The sequence below is a fragment of the Suncus etruscus genome, chromosome 3, assembly GCF_024139225.1.
Source record: "Suncus etruscus isolate mSunEtr1 chromosome 3, mSunEtr1.pri.cur, whole genome shotgun sequence".
Classification (NCBI taxonomy): domain Eukaryota; kingdom Metazoa; phylum Chordata; class Mammalia; order Eulipotyphla; family Soricidae; genus Suncus; species Suncus etruscus.
The window spans coordinates 164536733-164553023 of record NC_064850.1 but is presented as its reverse complement, the minus strand read 5'-3'; the positions used below and the strand labels follow the sequence as shown (position 1 = coordinate 164553023).

General features: G+C 39.5%; 2 protein-coding genes across 4 annotated transcripts in view; one reads left to right on the top strand and one right to left on the bottom strand.

Annotated features, from left to right (window-relative positions):
- RPRD1A (regulation of nuclear pre-mRNA domain containing 1A) overlaps positions 1 to 16291 on the top strand; it is a 1137547-nt gene that overhangs the window by 677128 nt on the left and 444128 nt on the right. The gene's annotated exons all lie outside the window — the stretch shown is intronic.
- FHOD3 (formin homology 2 domain containing 3) overlaps positions 1 to 16291 on the bottom strand; it is a 514974-nt gene that overhangs the window by 286701 nt on the left and 211982 nt on the right. For both annotated transcript variants that reach the window (XM_049769642.1, XM_049769643.1), the window contains exons 4-5: positions 12116 to 12183; positions 4566 to 4671 (exon numbers count right to left, since the gene is read on the bottom strand). In XM_049769642.1, coding sequence (XP_049625599.1) covers positions 4566 to 4671; positions 12116 to 12183 — 174 coding nt within the window. The remainder of the gene's footprint in view (positions 1 to 4565; positions 4672 to 12115; positions 12184 to 16291) is intronic.

The following is a 16291-nucleotide window of genomic DNA, read 5'->3' as shown; positions in this document are numbered from 1 at the left end:
CTCAAAGTAACTAAGTTTAGACTAAACATGTATGACACGTGCAATACATAAACTAGCCCTGAGTGGCACTTTGTGGAGCTTTTCTGGGGCATAATGGTAACTGAATTTTCTTGTCTCATCCAACAGCTTGGCACAACTCACAGCAAAGGCTCAGTGTGTGTGCAAAAAGCTTATGTTCCCAGGAATATACCATTTTAACCTTCCTTCAATAAGAAAAATTGTGAGGTACAAAATTCCACCGTAGATTTATATTAAATACTGGCTATCACGAAAAACTTTAGATCATTAGCTGTAGCCATCCAAGAATAATAAGTCAGATAAATATTATTCCTCTGTGTTGTGCACTGCGGCCCTCTTCCCACAGCCAACTCTCATTTTTGGACAGCAGTTGACTATACCGTAACTCAAAACCACTCTTTACCTCTCAGTAGATACATCCTCAACTAAAAGTAACAGATTCCTGGGCCTTAATTAAAAGCAGGGTGGGGAGCTGACAGAAGGCTGAATATAAAAATATATTTAAGGGGTTGTAAAAGCAGATGTGGAAGGACTGGGTTCTTCAAATGCTCTAGTTTCTTTTAGATGAGTGGGACTCATCTCTCATCAGAGTTGGGAACTCCTGGCATAACCTTATCTGTTCTACCAAAGTGCTGACCTTCAGTTTTGTTTGTAATATGGCCTTTTAAATGACATTTTGACCCAGACTCAAATTCCTTGTATAAAGATGAGTTTCCTTTCTCCAATATATGCCTAAATAAATCCACAGTCACTGGACAACTTCCATATTGGGCTCACACTCCAGACCACCATCTACTCCCTAAATGGCCCAAAGCACTGAGTTCTACAGAGCCAAGGACAGCCCAAGGCTGCTAATCCCACTTCTTCAGAAGCTACAATCAAGAAGATGCCTTCCTTACCCTCACTTCATTATAATTCTTGTGCATTTTGACCAGCCCTACCTTAATAAACTCTCCAAACTAAAAGAAATCTCAGATTTCTCTCTCTTGATCTGCATCTGACCTCCCCCTACCTCCTCCAAGGTAAGAAGGTAAAAAGGAAACTGGACAAAGAGGAAATTCAGAGGTTGTCCATGATTGTACATGCCTGCCAGCTGCTGGAAGCTGATCGCAACCTTAAAAAACCACCAAGAGAAGTGCTTCAAGGAAGGGGTGACTCAACATGTGGGCTAGAAAAAAAGATGATGGCATCCTTGTATAAGAATATAAGAATATTCTTATTATAATATTATATTATAAGAATATAAGAAAAGTCAAAAAAATACAAAAGTCACACTCTAGGAATCCTATCATTTCTTTCTTATTTTGTAAAAATTAAATGGACTCTGTAAAAAAATAAAGTATAAGAACAAAGTAAAGCAATCCTAGGGTACTTTTATAGCACATGCTTTAGTAAAATATAATAAAAATATAATTATTATAAAATATAATATTACTCCAAGTTTTCTGAGTCTCAGCTGCAGTGAAGCAGACATGCCAAGGCAGCCCCATTCCCTAGAAACTGAAGTTTGGTGGATGAGAACCTATATCAAGCTCCATGATATCCATGGTAAGCATTCAGGCCACTCAGTGCTGATTACTGGAAAAGCAAACCAAGAGACCACTGCCCTGTTGGGGCCCATGAAAATGTGGAGCTATGTCAGCATATAAGAACTGTCTGGACAGAGGGTCTCAACCCAGTTCTGACTCTTTGGTGCCTTTCTGGTGTAGCAGATTGAAACACAAGTTAAGTAACCACTGAAAGCTTAACAACAAACATTCACTAAAGCAGAGCTGAGCTAAAGTCTTCTAAGTTAACATTTCACTGCCAAGAAGTCCAATGCACACAATTCACTATCCAGGGACTTGTGCAGCTGTGGAGTTTCACCCACCACCTGCATAAGTGATCTTCTCAGCAGCATACTGGCTTCTACTTTCTTTACCCAAAACACTCATCAATGCTTTCTAGAAAAAGCATTTTCTAAGCATTTCTGAGCATTTTCAAAGCATTTCTGCCTGCCACTATCTCCTTCTGAACTTACTCTTCATGGTAAGCAGAAAACCCCCAACCCAAAGCGACACACTATTCTCTGGTTGCCTACTTTTTAAGGTCCAGGAAGTCAAATTTCCTGCTAGCCTCCCTTGCAGTTACAGGTATTGATGTGACCAAGTTCTAACCTCCAAAAGGCTTGTATTGGCTTCTTACAGTTTTGCCTTTCTAATTACAGGAAATTGAGCATAACAGGGACTTCCCTCCTCAGCCTTGAATATAGATTAATGCATAGGCTTACACCAATGCTATTAGCATACCTAGATACAACACACCTAGATACACCTAGTTAGGTGTCAGAAGATTAAAGATAAACATGTTAATGGCTCTTATATGAGATCCATGGGGGATTAGGGTTATTGTGTATTGAGTGTCCACTAGGGAAGATTACTTTTTAAGTTAAAATGATATATACTGGGGCTGGAGCGGTAGGGCACTTGCTTTGCATGCGCTAATCTAGGATGGACTGTGGTTCGATCCCCTAGCATTCCATATGGTCTCCCAAACAGGATCAATTTCTGAGCTCATAGTTAGGATTAACTCCTGAGCATCACTGAGTGTAGCCCAACCCCCCCACCTCCAAATCTAAAAAAAAAAAAAAAAATGATACGTACTTGTAAAGTATAACAAAAAAAAATAGACTTACAGTGTTAACTCACTATTCAGAATTAAGTAGTTTTAGGCCTATATTTTTCCATATGGTTCACATTATGAACATCTATGCTCTAAATGACCTGGAAAATAAAAAAGAATCATTCTCTCCCATTTTCCCTTGATCTCTTGTGCCTTCCCTGATTCTAGGTGTGGGAGTAGTGTGAATGGAAGCATAAGGATGAGAATCCAAGCTAACACCATCTCTTTAGATATACTCTAATTGAAAGCAGCAAAGACAATTCAGCTTATATCCATTTCTCATCATAAAATCTCACAACTTTCCATTACACTTTTTTATTATATTGAGGATAGAAATCATTAAACTTACCAATCACTACAAGTGATAGTTTACAATGAGGCTCTCCCAGAAAAAGCTTAAGTGCACTTGGGTCAACTTCCCAGTGTCAAACTGGGAGGAGAAAAAATAAAAGAACAAAGACTCTCTCACATGTTGATCATTCATCAACACATAAAAACATAATCCTAACTTACAATTAGGCTCTGTGGGAAAGAAACTTAAATGATATATGCTATATCTTTTGCTTTTTCTTACAGCACATATCTGCTCACAGAACAAAGCAGAAAGAACCCAGAGTTTGATGCACAAGGTAACCACATAAAACCTGTCACACACACAGGACATTCATTTTGTCTGTCCCAGTCAACTCTCACTGTGGATAGACAATATTAAGTCACACATTTTGTGTACTTTTTCTGCATCCAAGGAAAAAAGAAAAAGATATTCTTTTTTTCCTTGTAGAAGAACAAAGCACCTGGTAAGCATGCAGAACAGAAGGAAAACCTTGGATCAGACCAATGTGCCCCAGGGCATGTTACTAGAGAAAAATTACTTTATTAGGTAGATTCTTGACCTCTCTGAATCTTGTATTTTTCAACTGTAAAGGGGAATAATATTGAACTATATCAAGTTTCTCCTTCTGTAGGTCAAAATGTTGGGCTGCAGCCATTTCATGTGGTACTACCTAAAGATTCTGGCTATGCCCATTTACAGCTTTTTACAGGATCCAATAAAATTTCTATGAAGGTGCAGGAAAATACTGTGACTATGAAAAGAATATTAACTTTATGAACTGCAACAAGAGCAAGTGCTCCAAACTCCACACATGCATTGCACTATAAACAGTCAAATCAGTGAGGTAGTTTTCAGTCTTTGAAACACAAATATCTGGGCTTACCTCAGATCTACCTAGTCAGAAACCTTAGGAACTGAAGAAGAATGTGCACTTTTGACAAGTATCCCAAGAGATTTGGGTGCCTTACTATTGACATTAAGATTCAACTAGCCCCTTTCCTCTTCATTAAATAAATGAGAAAATGAGCAATTGCAGTACACCTGAGCTAATAAAATGTTATAATGATAAATACAATAAAATGTTATATAATAAAATGTGTCAATTATACATCAAGAAATAAAAATCCCAGTAAGACTGGAATAATAGTACAGTAAGTAAGGTTCTCGCTTGCATGTAGTCAACCTAGGTTCAATCCTGGGCAACTTATATGGGTCTTTAAGCTCTGCCCAGAGTGATCCCTACATGCAGAATCAGGAATATGGCCCAAGAACCACAAAGTGTGACCCAGAGAAGCAAAAGAAAAGAAGAAATAAAATCCCAGTATGTTAATTTCTTGTAAAACTTAGGGAAAATGTTGTGAAAATAAAATTATATCATTTGTAGTCATTAAAAGGAATTGATAAAACCTAATGGAGATGATTTAGTTTGCAGGAGTGTCTTCACTACCTTTCTTCTGAATACAAATGATGTACAAAGCTCTGAGGATACAAGTTCCTGGGATGGCATCACACCTCCTTGCCAGAGCTGATATCACAGCCCAGTACAACTCACCTCTCAGAATGTAGTTCTGGTAGTTCTGATCTGCCTCTGCTCCCACCTTGATCAAACATGTCAGACCTTCAGCCACAACAAATTCATGCACCAGATCCTTGTCATCCTGGAAAGAAAGAGGGGAAGCACACAATATTTCAGATACTGTCCCCCTTAATCTCTCATTCAGATGTGCTGTTCAAACTATCAAGGAGTCTTTGAAGCTAGTCAGACTTCTAAAAATTATTTTGCTCTACTCAAATGAAGCATCTTAACTGTTGCCAGAGTAACTTTACCACAGTTTTTACATTGTGCATTGCCAAAGACTGATTCTTGCCTTCTGGGTAATATACTAAAGATAAAGCAAATAGATGTCCTGACTGTCAGAAATATTTATAGTGCTCTGTTTTCATTCTTCAAAGATCACCAGGCTCTGCCCTCAAGTCCCAGTGGACTGACCACATAAAACTTGCTTGATTTTTAACAGAAGGAAACATTCAATTACAGCTCCCCCAGTGGGCTCTTGTAAGTGAATATGGGGGATCATGAAACATTGGGCAACAGTTTAAGGTTTCGGAATGTGTAATGACCAAAAATTAGTTTGAAATGACCAAAAATTAAAAAAAAAGAAATGACCAAAATTAATTCAAAATGACCAAAAATCATTCAAAATCAACTGCATAATGAATCCAAGGGCCTATGTTGCATTTCTCAGGCAAAAATGGTTGGTGAATGGAAAAAGTGTTTGGAGTCCTAAACTACAGAACAGGCAATTGTAGGGAAATCACAGTCACTGGTATTTGCCAGAAGAGAGGGTACATGAAAATCTTGCAAATGGTGCCTGAGAAAATGAACACCATTTTCCCTGCCTCCAGAATTACTCTGTTAACAGGGCCTGCTTAGAACAAAAGCAGCTACACCACCATCCCTCATCCCTTTTAATTGACAATCCCCTGGTGTGAAAACCAGTCCTGGAAGGCACCAGGGACTTCCAACTCAAGAACCAGGACCACTGCCACAGAGCTTGTTGAAGAGTAAACTGCCCCTCCATTAACAATCGTGCAAGCCACAGTGTCAAAAAGGAAAGAGAGTGAAGGGAGGGGGGCAATTTGACTGCCCTAGAACAAGGCAGGGATGGAGGGTGGAAGATAGAAGAGGAAACAAAGGACATGGGTGGCAGGAAAAATCACTGGTGGATAGTGTACATTGCATGACTGAAACCCAACAATGAACACTTTTGCAACACAGTGCTTAAATAAAGCAATTAAAATTTTATAAATGAAAAAGTAAACTGCTACCATGATTTCCTGGTGAGAAACTCCTGCAGGGCCCACAATCTGTGCTTAACAGGCTCTCCAGGTAATTTTGAGGCTTTCAGGGTGTTCATCATTAACTTTCTCACAAATTTAAGTTATAAGCCTTCTGTGGGGAGCTTTAAAAAAGGAATCGGAGGCAGGACACTTCCTCTCAGAACCAAGTCACAGTTTCTGGAGTGAAGCCTGTTATATACAACTAGGACTTGTTTCCTGTTGTATTTCCCAGGAAATCCTCAAGAGCAGACAACTTGAATGCTACTGACTTTGCTACTGATTTCATTTCACCTTCCACATTCTACCTCATAGAGACTCAGGAGTGGCAAAACTTTGGTCAAGACCATCTGACTATCTAGGGAGCATCTCCTACCCCACACCAGGCTCATTTTTTCTGGAATTCCCAGCTCTTTGGAGCTCTGTGCATGGGCTTTTTTCCACTACCCTTTCCTAAGATTTCTTCCATTGGGACAGTACCTCAGCCCCAATTCAACTACGATAATGTCAGAATATTCATCTTCTATTATAACAACTGGGCAAAAATAAAAACCTCAGTGATGTAAATAGTAGGAAACTTAATGGAATAATGAAAGGTTGTTACTATAGGAATGGTCAACAGCCATGGTATTTCTCCAAGAGAATTTTTTTTACAAAGTTTAGATGAATTGGCTTCGTGTTTCTGTGCCTACATGAAACCAGCTTTTCAGTTTGATTTTATGGCATTTTCCAATTATGTGGATAGAGGACTTGAGCTCAATATGGGCAAGCAGGCAAAGGCTCCCTCTGAAGCAAGAAAGCACTTTTAAATTTCAGGGGGCATATGGAGGGGGGGAGAGGCCTTGCCCTGAAGGTAATGAAAGACAGCTGCGTGAACTCACACTCGAAGATAATCATGGCTTTGGAAGCAAGAGAATATGGGACAATATCATGAGTTTTTGGAAAATTACTTTACACTCCTATGTATAAAGGAAATAAAAAATAATTCTCCATCCATATCCTTTTCCATGAGCATATGTGAAAAGTGAACATTTAGATGAGCTCATGTCTAGTCAGAGAGTTTTTCCAAGCATGTAACAAATGTTTATTACTTTAAAACTAGGTTCACACATGACTTCATGGTGAAAAAGTGAGAACAAGCTCTCAAGAAACCACTCGAGCTAATCACTAATATTAATATAGCAGAGAGTGGACTGTCTGGCAATGGGGCTGAGGAAAAACACTAAGCCAGGGAACGGTGCTTATAAAAATAATTGAGTCCTAACTAAAATGTATGCATATATGTAGATAAGGTACTTAAGGACTAAAAATTTTAAAAACTGGCAATGTACTAGATTTTAAATATATATTCTGAAATTGTATAGGCAGTGGCAAATAGTTTGAGAAACTATTTTCTGGTTTCTGATCAAAACGAAAGTAAGATGTTAAGATTAACTAATTATCACTATATCTCAGGACCTTCTATAAGAGCCATGCTAAAGTATGGTCATTTTTCTTTTAATCTAATGGACAATGATTCTGGTTTTTTACACATTTGCAATCTAGTTCCAAAAAGAACTTCCACCTCTCGGAGATACAACAGTAAGGGAGATGCAGACTTATGGATTTGAGAATTGATTTCAGCCCAATTAACTTTGGGCTGTAATCCATTCAGTAGCCAATGTGCCTCTGTCCTGTGCCCTAGTCCCCTTTCAAAACCTGTGTTTATCTTATAGGTAAATCTATGTGTGCCTGTGTGTGGTCTTCCACAGATTAAGAACTTCTGATAGCAATCACACTCTTGCTTTTCGACACAGTGCTGACAAAAACTGCTCAAAAAAAGTTGAAGAATAAATCACAGAAAAGGCATCCTGAGAACTCAGAGTCAACACGACAGAACAAGTTCATAAGGATTTATATAAGATCCCCCAAGCAGGTTTTTTTAATTTCTTAATTTTTCCATTTTATTTTTAAAAGAATTTTTCATCTTTTTATACAAAATAAAAACAAAAAAATAGAAACTAGTACATCCAGATGCCAATGAACTTACACCACTCCTATTTTATCTATGATTCTATCCTATCTGTTGCCATATTTATTTGAAGCAATTCCCACATATCATATCACTTAAACAGTGACTATTTTGGTATGCAGCTATAAAATAGAAGAACTCTACTTAAAATTACCTACTCTTAATTTTAAAATTAGTACTCTTTAAATATCATCAAATGTTTACTCAATGTACAAATTTCAAAAATAGAAATTAAAACGATGTCTTAAAAATTAGGGCTATTGGATAATGTTTTGGTTTTTGGTTTTGTTTTTTGTTTTTTGTTTTTTTTTTTTTTTGGTTTATGGACCACACAAAATCAGTGTTCAGAATTACTTCTGGCTCTGCAATCAGGAATCACTCCTGGTGGGCTCAAGGGACTATGTGGGATGCCAGGGATCAAATCTGGGTTGACCATGTACAAGGACAGCACCCTATCCACTGTGTGATGGCTCTGGTCCCTAATTTTTTTTAACCACCATGAATTAGCTACAAAATTATTTAATAAGTTTCAATCTCTTCCCTTCACCAATGTCTTCAGTTGCCCTCTCATCTCCCAGCCAGCCTTAGAAAAGTATATTTATGCAATTTGTATTCTAAGCCAAATAAGATTCACATACATCAATAAGTTGATATAATTTTAAAACTTCTCTTAGTTCATCCCTTGAAACACTTTTTCTTTGGGATTACAAAATTGTAATATTATAATCTATCACTCCCTCTGACTCATAAGCTAGAATGCTATTTATAAATAAACACTCTCAACCACAATTTTATTATCTTAAAATTTATGCAGGCAAAAAGTAAGATGAATGTGAGATACTAAAATTTCACCCATTTTCAAAATATTGAATTGGATTACTATCATCTCCCGATAATTTCCAATTCATTATTTGATGTTTTGACTTACTGCTCCGTGTTCATTTTCTTGATCATGGCTTTATTATCCCATTTTTGGCCAGCTAGTGGGAGGGAGATTCTTTAATATGTGAGTTATTTTGTTAATGGGCTTAGTAGTTTCTGAGCACTTCCTTGCTATCCCTATGATAGGATGTTCCAACTTTATTCTAATTATTTCCTACCATTGTCTGGGAACCAAAGATTCCCGGTTCATTTCAGTATTTTAAGTCTACCAACTCAGTACTAGATATGCTTTTTGAAAATGACTTACAGTGCTTATAGTATGATATATCATATCTTTCCTTCAACACTTAAAAAATTAAATCCAGAAATAGTTCTGAACATGGTAATTGCTCTATCTTTCACTTATATGAGTAAACCTGATCTTTAAGAACTAAAAATGACAGACTGAATCTCTTGATCACCACACACATAGCTTAAATTAGTAATACCACCTCCACTAGCATGATTACTGCAAATAATGTATATGTGTGGACTGGGGGTTCTCTGTTTTCAAGACATATCATACTCAAAGTGTAGAAATCACAGTGTTTTAAAGTAACTTGGATAGTTCTTCTCTGTGTGACTGAGTTTTGCATGAAGTCAAAGGTGGATGACTTTTATATGCATACTGGGGGATTAAATGAGCAAGAGTGAGGAACAGCATGAGATTGACCCTCTGGAGGCACAGAAAGAATCTAGCTGACTGCAAATAGGGGCCTAAATTGGAAAAAGAGGACATGATAGAGGTGGGAAATTTTGTTTTATTCAGTGAAGCAACATGAAGACACAGATGAGTTCAGGGAAGTGGAACTCTGAGACACTCACTAGCATAGAATTTTCCTAGTCAGGGACAGGAAAGAAGAGTGCTCAGCTCAACAAGTCAGGTTAAGTGGCACCAGATGCTGCACTAGACCCCAAAGACCCAGGGAAGACTCAAAAAAGAGCCCTACAGTGTCTACACTTCTATACCAGATGTTGATATAGAACATTTCAGAGGTATCTGATCATGGCTAAGGTGAGAATGACAATCCCTGACAAGAGATATCAAGGGTAAACCTGAGCCACATGGAAAATAAATAATAAAAACACATTCTGGTAGAAAAACAAAAGTCTGGGACAAAGCTCTGAAGACAAAGAACTCAACTTGCTACCAGAATGTAATCAGGGGTGAAATTGAGAATGCAGTTGAGGAGAGAAGTGAGTAGAAGTCCCAGAAAGCTTCAATATTACAATTTACTTTTTAGTGAATACAGTGTATTATTATACATTATTTTCTTTATTATGTTATTAACATTTTATTTTCTCTAGTCTAACTTAGCACAGTATATATAATATATAAAACAAAATTGACCCTGTTATTGGTAAAGACTCTGATCAACTGCAAGATATCAGTGGGGTTGTCAAAAGTTATGCAAATATATTTTATTGCATGGCAGGAAGGATCTTGAACAACATAACCTCCTATGTTCTGTTATTACAGGGTCAACTGAAAAGACAAATCCAAATGCAGTAGAAAAGGCTACATGGAACCAACAAAAGAATGTCTTCCTCAAAGCCCTCTGGTGGAAAACTGAAAAGTATTAGGGGAGGAACAAAAGCAGAATGTCCCTGGACAGCTGTTATAAATTTTCCAGAAGAAATGTCCTGCACAAAGACAGACCCAAGCCCTCAAGGCATTTCTGAGACAAGCCTTGAGGAGCAAGGAGCAATGATGCAGAGTTCACACCTGTACTGTTGAAAGAGAAGAAAAGAGGGCTTTCTCTATGCTTGCTGCGCCAGAAGGGACTCTGAACTCAGAAAGGTGAGGGCATGGGAGAACAAGTTTATGAAGAATGGGAGGAGGTGCAGATGGGATGGATTGTTGGTCTGCCTATTGCAAACCCTCCTCAGGCAGGAAAACACCCACAGAAGGGACTGCCACTCAGATTAGAGCCATTGGTGACTAATGGTCCGTAATTGTGGATAAGAGATGAGCTCAGGAGATATAAAATGACTTTTAGAACAGCAGCTTGTGACAGCCAGGTGTAAAAAGGTAGCAGACCGCTGCCTTGGAGTCCAAAACTATAGAAGATAAACAATGAGCCTGCATAGACACAAATTAGTGTGAGCCTGTCTTCTCCACACAGTCGTCTTCTAAGCCTGTCTGGCACAGTGTCTTGTCCTCCTACACTGGCTCTTTGTCTTTTTCACCTGCAGTTGTCACCTGAGCTTATTCTTAAAGTCTGTCTTCATGCCTGTTGAGCTTGTGACTTTGTCAGAAGCTTCAGAGAAAAGCCTAAGACTTATGTCTGAGAGACATAGCAGGGGATAGTTACCCCAGCACAGCTTATCATCACTGAACACCAGATATTATCCATTCTGCCTACTAGTAGTAAATAAATAAAGCAATCTGCTCACATATGCTTTATACATATGTGGAATGCTCAGACCACTAGATTGGTTATGTCTAAATCAAGACTGCTCTCAGTTAGGAAACTGAAGTATGTTTCTTTTTTCTTTTTTGGTTTTGGGGCCACACCTGGAAGCGCTCACGGATACTCCTGTCTCTGAGCTCAGGAATCACTCCTGGAAGGTTTCAGGGACCATATGGGATGTCAGGGATAGAACCCTGGTCCATCCCAGGTCACCCATGTGCAAGCCAAATGCCCGACCACTGTGCTATCACTCCGGCCCCTGAAGTATGTTTCAATAGGATAATAGGCATTAAGTTAGCAGAAAAGAACAACACATGATACTGTACGTTGTTTGTAAGGAGCATAAATTCAATTTTGACCATTGGCAGAGAGAGGGCCTGGTATGAAAAAAGGAACACTGATATTGGTAGCAGAACACAAAATCATTATCCCAGAAACAGGTTTTTCTTTTAAAAATCTGAAGTGAACATGGAAAATTATTTAAAATCATTTTAATCTAAAATTAAGTTGTCCTTGAGGTCTGAGCAGTAGCACAAGGAATAAGGCATCTGCCTTGTAGGAGCTAGCCTAGGACAGATCGCATTTCGATCCCCCAGCGTCCCATATGGTCCCCCAAGCCAGGAGCAACTTCTGAGCGCATAGCCAGGAGTAATCCCTGAGCATCACCAGGTGTGGCCCAAAGACCAAAAAAAAAAAAAAATACAACTTAAAATTAAGTTGTCCTTAATCCCTAGTATGCTTGAAATATATTTATTATATGATTTCAAAAAATAGGTCTCAACTGTAATTTTGACTGGATGTAATTCACACTGTCGTTTGAACATACTTTTCTTCTTTAACCAAAGGCATAAGCTTATGTGCAACTAATTCTACATTCATGCAAAAACAGGACTGAAGAGCTTAATTTCTTATTTTTACCTGAAATATCTGCTTCAGTGAGAAAAGGGCCCTTCTTAAGTCTCGTCCACTGGCGTTGTACAGTTTTTCTGGAACAAAAATACAACATATAACATTAATCAAATGGATTCAAAGGCTGGGTGGTAAAAGTCAGGCAAGGGGGATGAATGGTTACTAAATCCCTGCTGAAAAGATAAGTGAAATAGACAGACCTCACTCCAACAGTCTAGCTGCATTGGGACCAGAAGGAGGATTCTGACCAGTGGAGACTGACATCCAGATTGTGCCATTCCACATTCTGCTGACTAGCAACCAGATCCAGAATATGAGCACAGCCAGCATAGACTCCATCCTTCCTTCCTTCCTTCCATACACCACACACACTCCTTCTCCCACCATGCCATCATCCTACTTTCTGTAGGCAGGCTCAGAATGTTCTGTAGCACCTTGTTTGCCTCACAATAGGACAGTTACCTAAGAAACCCAAGGGTGACAAGCCTACACTCAGGGTTCTGTGGCTCCCTTACAGATGGGCCTCTAGGCAGGAAGATTACCTATGTGTCATGCCTGTCAGTCATGCTCAGAATTGGATGCCAGAAATGAACAAGCAGAAGCCTGGGCCTATTTGCTGGGGCTAAGACTGGCTGACATCAACTAATCCGCTTCCAGTGGATCATATTTCATGTGCACAGTGAAGCCAGGCCACCGAAGGAAGTAAGTTGCACACAGGACCCAACCTTAGAAGATCAGTGAGGCAGATGAGCACTAGTTAGTGGTTTCATTCCAGAGGGTTAAAGATACACAGAAAGAAGGGAGAATCCAACTTCTGCATACGTAGAGCTCCAAGGTACATAGCTCTGCTCAGCTCCCCAGAACTCCAGCTCGGTACCAGGGTACCTAAGAATTGAGTCCCAACCTTACAGACGAGCTCATCCCCATATAAATCAACCAATATTTATTTTCTAAACATCTGCCAGTGACAGTTAAGTCACTAGAAATGCAGTGGCAAGGCTAACTGAAAGACCAAAGACACAGCATTCTGATGGCCATATTTCAAACAAGGTTTTACCACCTACTATCTATGTGACCTTGGCATCACAACTGTCAAGTGAAATGAGAAAAAAAGATTTACAGGGAAGGTTTTGTGTCAAATTGAACACTGATATGAAAGAAGGGGATACAAATTGTATAAACTATTTAGAAAGATGGGCCAGAGCCTGTCTTCCCAGTTCAATCAATCCTGGCACCAGGGGTGATTTCTGAGCACAGAGTCAGGAGTAAACCCTGATATTTCTTGTATGACTCAAATACCATGAAAAAAAATTAAATATCAGAAAGAATGAAAGTTCAAACCACACTGCACTGGTAACCATAGGCACTGGGCTTGCAAGCCCAGTTCTGGGGGATGAAGGGCAGAGCCACATCTCCTCCCAGGAAGTGAGATGCATAAGTCAGGTGGTGGCTGAAGTCCAAACGTGAGAAGGACATGATTGCATTACATGGTGGCTCTGATGCAAACTCACTCCCACTGGAAGAAGGCAGAAAGGAGTATGGGGTAAGTGGAGCTCAGCTCTGGCATGGCAGTCATGTCCTCAAAGCCATTGCCTCTGGTAGACAACTTGCTTTTTCTCATGCACTTACCCGCAAGGCAAGAGATGAAAATGACAACCTGAGGACAATAACCCCCGCTGAAACCTGAGTGTCACTGACACTGAAATCCAAAGTACTTTTCTGGGTAACATGATCTAGCCCCACTCACTTCCTGTGGCAGACCATCTGGCCTTCTTTTATAGTAGGGGCAACCAGACTCCTCCAACCTCACTGCAAAACAGGGACAGACAGGACTTTAGGCTCAAGGGTCAGGGAAGGTGTCTGACCCCAAGGCCACCTTGTATTTTGACCATCACAGGATAGGATCTATCACCTCAATATACACTACTCAGTCCACACTCACTTATTAATGATAAGTTTTGATTAAAAGAAAATCCAGGAGCAAAAAAAGAGAGAATCCAAAAATGTAAGGACCCGGGAGAAAACTTCCAACAAATCAGCAAACCTCAAGCAAACATTTAATTCTTCACAGATCCTGAGAAATTAGGCTTGAAGGACTCAAGCTAACAACTTCTTTCTTTTCTTCTTCCTTCTTCCTTCCCTCCTCCTTTCTATTCTTCTTCCTCTTCCTCTTCTTCTTCCTCTTCTCTTTGTCTTCCTCTTCTTCCTCTCCCTCTTCTTCCTCCTCTTCTTCTTTCTTCCTCTTCTTTCTCTTCTTCTTCTTCCCCTTCCTCCTCCTCCCCCTCTTCCTTCTTCTTTTTTTTTTTTTGCCTTTTTTTAGGCCACACCTGGTGATGCTCAGGGGTTACTCCTGGGCTATGTGCTCAGAAATAGCTCCTGGCTTAGGGGACCATATGAGATGCCGCTGGGGGATCAAACCTCGGTCCGTCCTAGGCTAGCGCAGCAAGGCAGATGCCTTACCCCTTGCACCACCACTCTAGCCCCTCAAGCTAACATCTTAGCTGGAGTGTGGACTTGAAATACTAGTAATAGGTAGAAAAAGCATCATATATACTTGAGTATAAGCCGGCCCGAGTATAAGCCAACCCCCCTAATTTTACCCTAAAACCTGGGAAAACTTAGTGATTTGAGTACAAGCAATGGTGGGAAATAGAGGAGCCACTGGTAAATTTCAAAAATAAAAATATAGGGGCCAGGGCCCGGAGAGATAGCACAGCAGCGTTTGCCTTGCAAGCAGCCGATCCAGGACCAAAGGTGGTTGGTTCGAATCCCGGTGTCCCATATGGTCCCCCGTGCCTGCCAGGAGCTATTTCTGAGTAGACAGCCAGGAGTAACCCCTGAGCGCCGCTGGGTGTGGCCCAAAAACCAAAAAAAAAAAAAAAATATAGGGGCCAGAGAGATAGTATGGAGGTAAGGCATTTGCCTTGCATGCAGTAGGATGGTGGTTCAAATCCCAGCATCCCATATGGTCCTCTGAGCCTGCCAGGAGTGATTTCTGAGCATAGAGCCAGAAATAACCCCTGAGCGCTGCTGGGTGTGACCCTCCCAAAAAATTTTAAAAAATAAAAATTTATGCCCAAAACAATTATAGCAATTGAGCAATCAGTAGGTTAAATGCTTTTCAATATTTATTGCGAAGGAAAAACTGCAAACTAGCAACAATAACATTAAAACTTTAAAGTGCAGAAACCGTAGCTTAACAGGTAATCAAGCTAAATCACAAGTTAAAATCCTTCAAAACTGAATTCCTCCTCATCATCTGTATGTCCAAATAGAGCTTCAGCTGTATCTGATGTGAGGGTCTCAGCATAGACATTGTTATCACTGAGTTCGCAGAGATCATCACCACTACTGTTGGTCTCATAAAAAGTGCGGTAAAGGAGGGGGATATGGAATGCATGCTGGGAACAGGAGTGGAGGGAGGACAATGCTGGTTGGTGGGAATGCCCCTGATTCAATGGCACTATGTGCCTAAAATTTTACTGTGAAAGATTTGTAATCCACTTCAGTCAAAATAAAAATTATGTACATATAATTATATATATAATTATATATATATAATATATATATATAAGCACAGAATATTGTGGATTAAATAGTTCAGTGGCATCCAGTTCAGTTCAGTTCTTCTTCAGCTCAGCCAGGACGTGTGGACTGAGCTGAAGCACTGCCCACTCCAGTAGATGGCAGAAGACCACTGGAGACTACATATGCACCGAGTCAAATAACCTGTATGACCCAAGTATAAGTCGAGTCCGGGTTTTTCTGGCACAAATTTTGTGCCAGAAAAACTCAGCTAATATTCGAGTATATACGGTAACTTTACCAGCTGTAGGAGATTCTGAGAGTAATCATGTGCTGGGCTTCATCAGTTAACATCAAAGAATTCTCAAGTCCCAGAAAAAAAAAACTTTGGCCAGAATCACTTCTAACAAAATAAATAAATAAATAAACAAACAAACCCACTAAATATTTCATTAATTTCTAAAGAAAAAGAAATCTTCTTTTGAACTGTGGCTTATTTAGAATATAACCTTCAGTTATTTGGGACTTTTCCAATTATCTTTCTGTTACTGATTTCTCATTTGAGTTTTTATGATGACAAATATACTTTGTATGAATGTTTGCAAATTAGCTAAAGTTGACTTTATGCTCAGAATATGTTTCATCGTGCTGTACACTTGA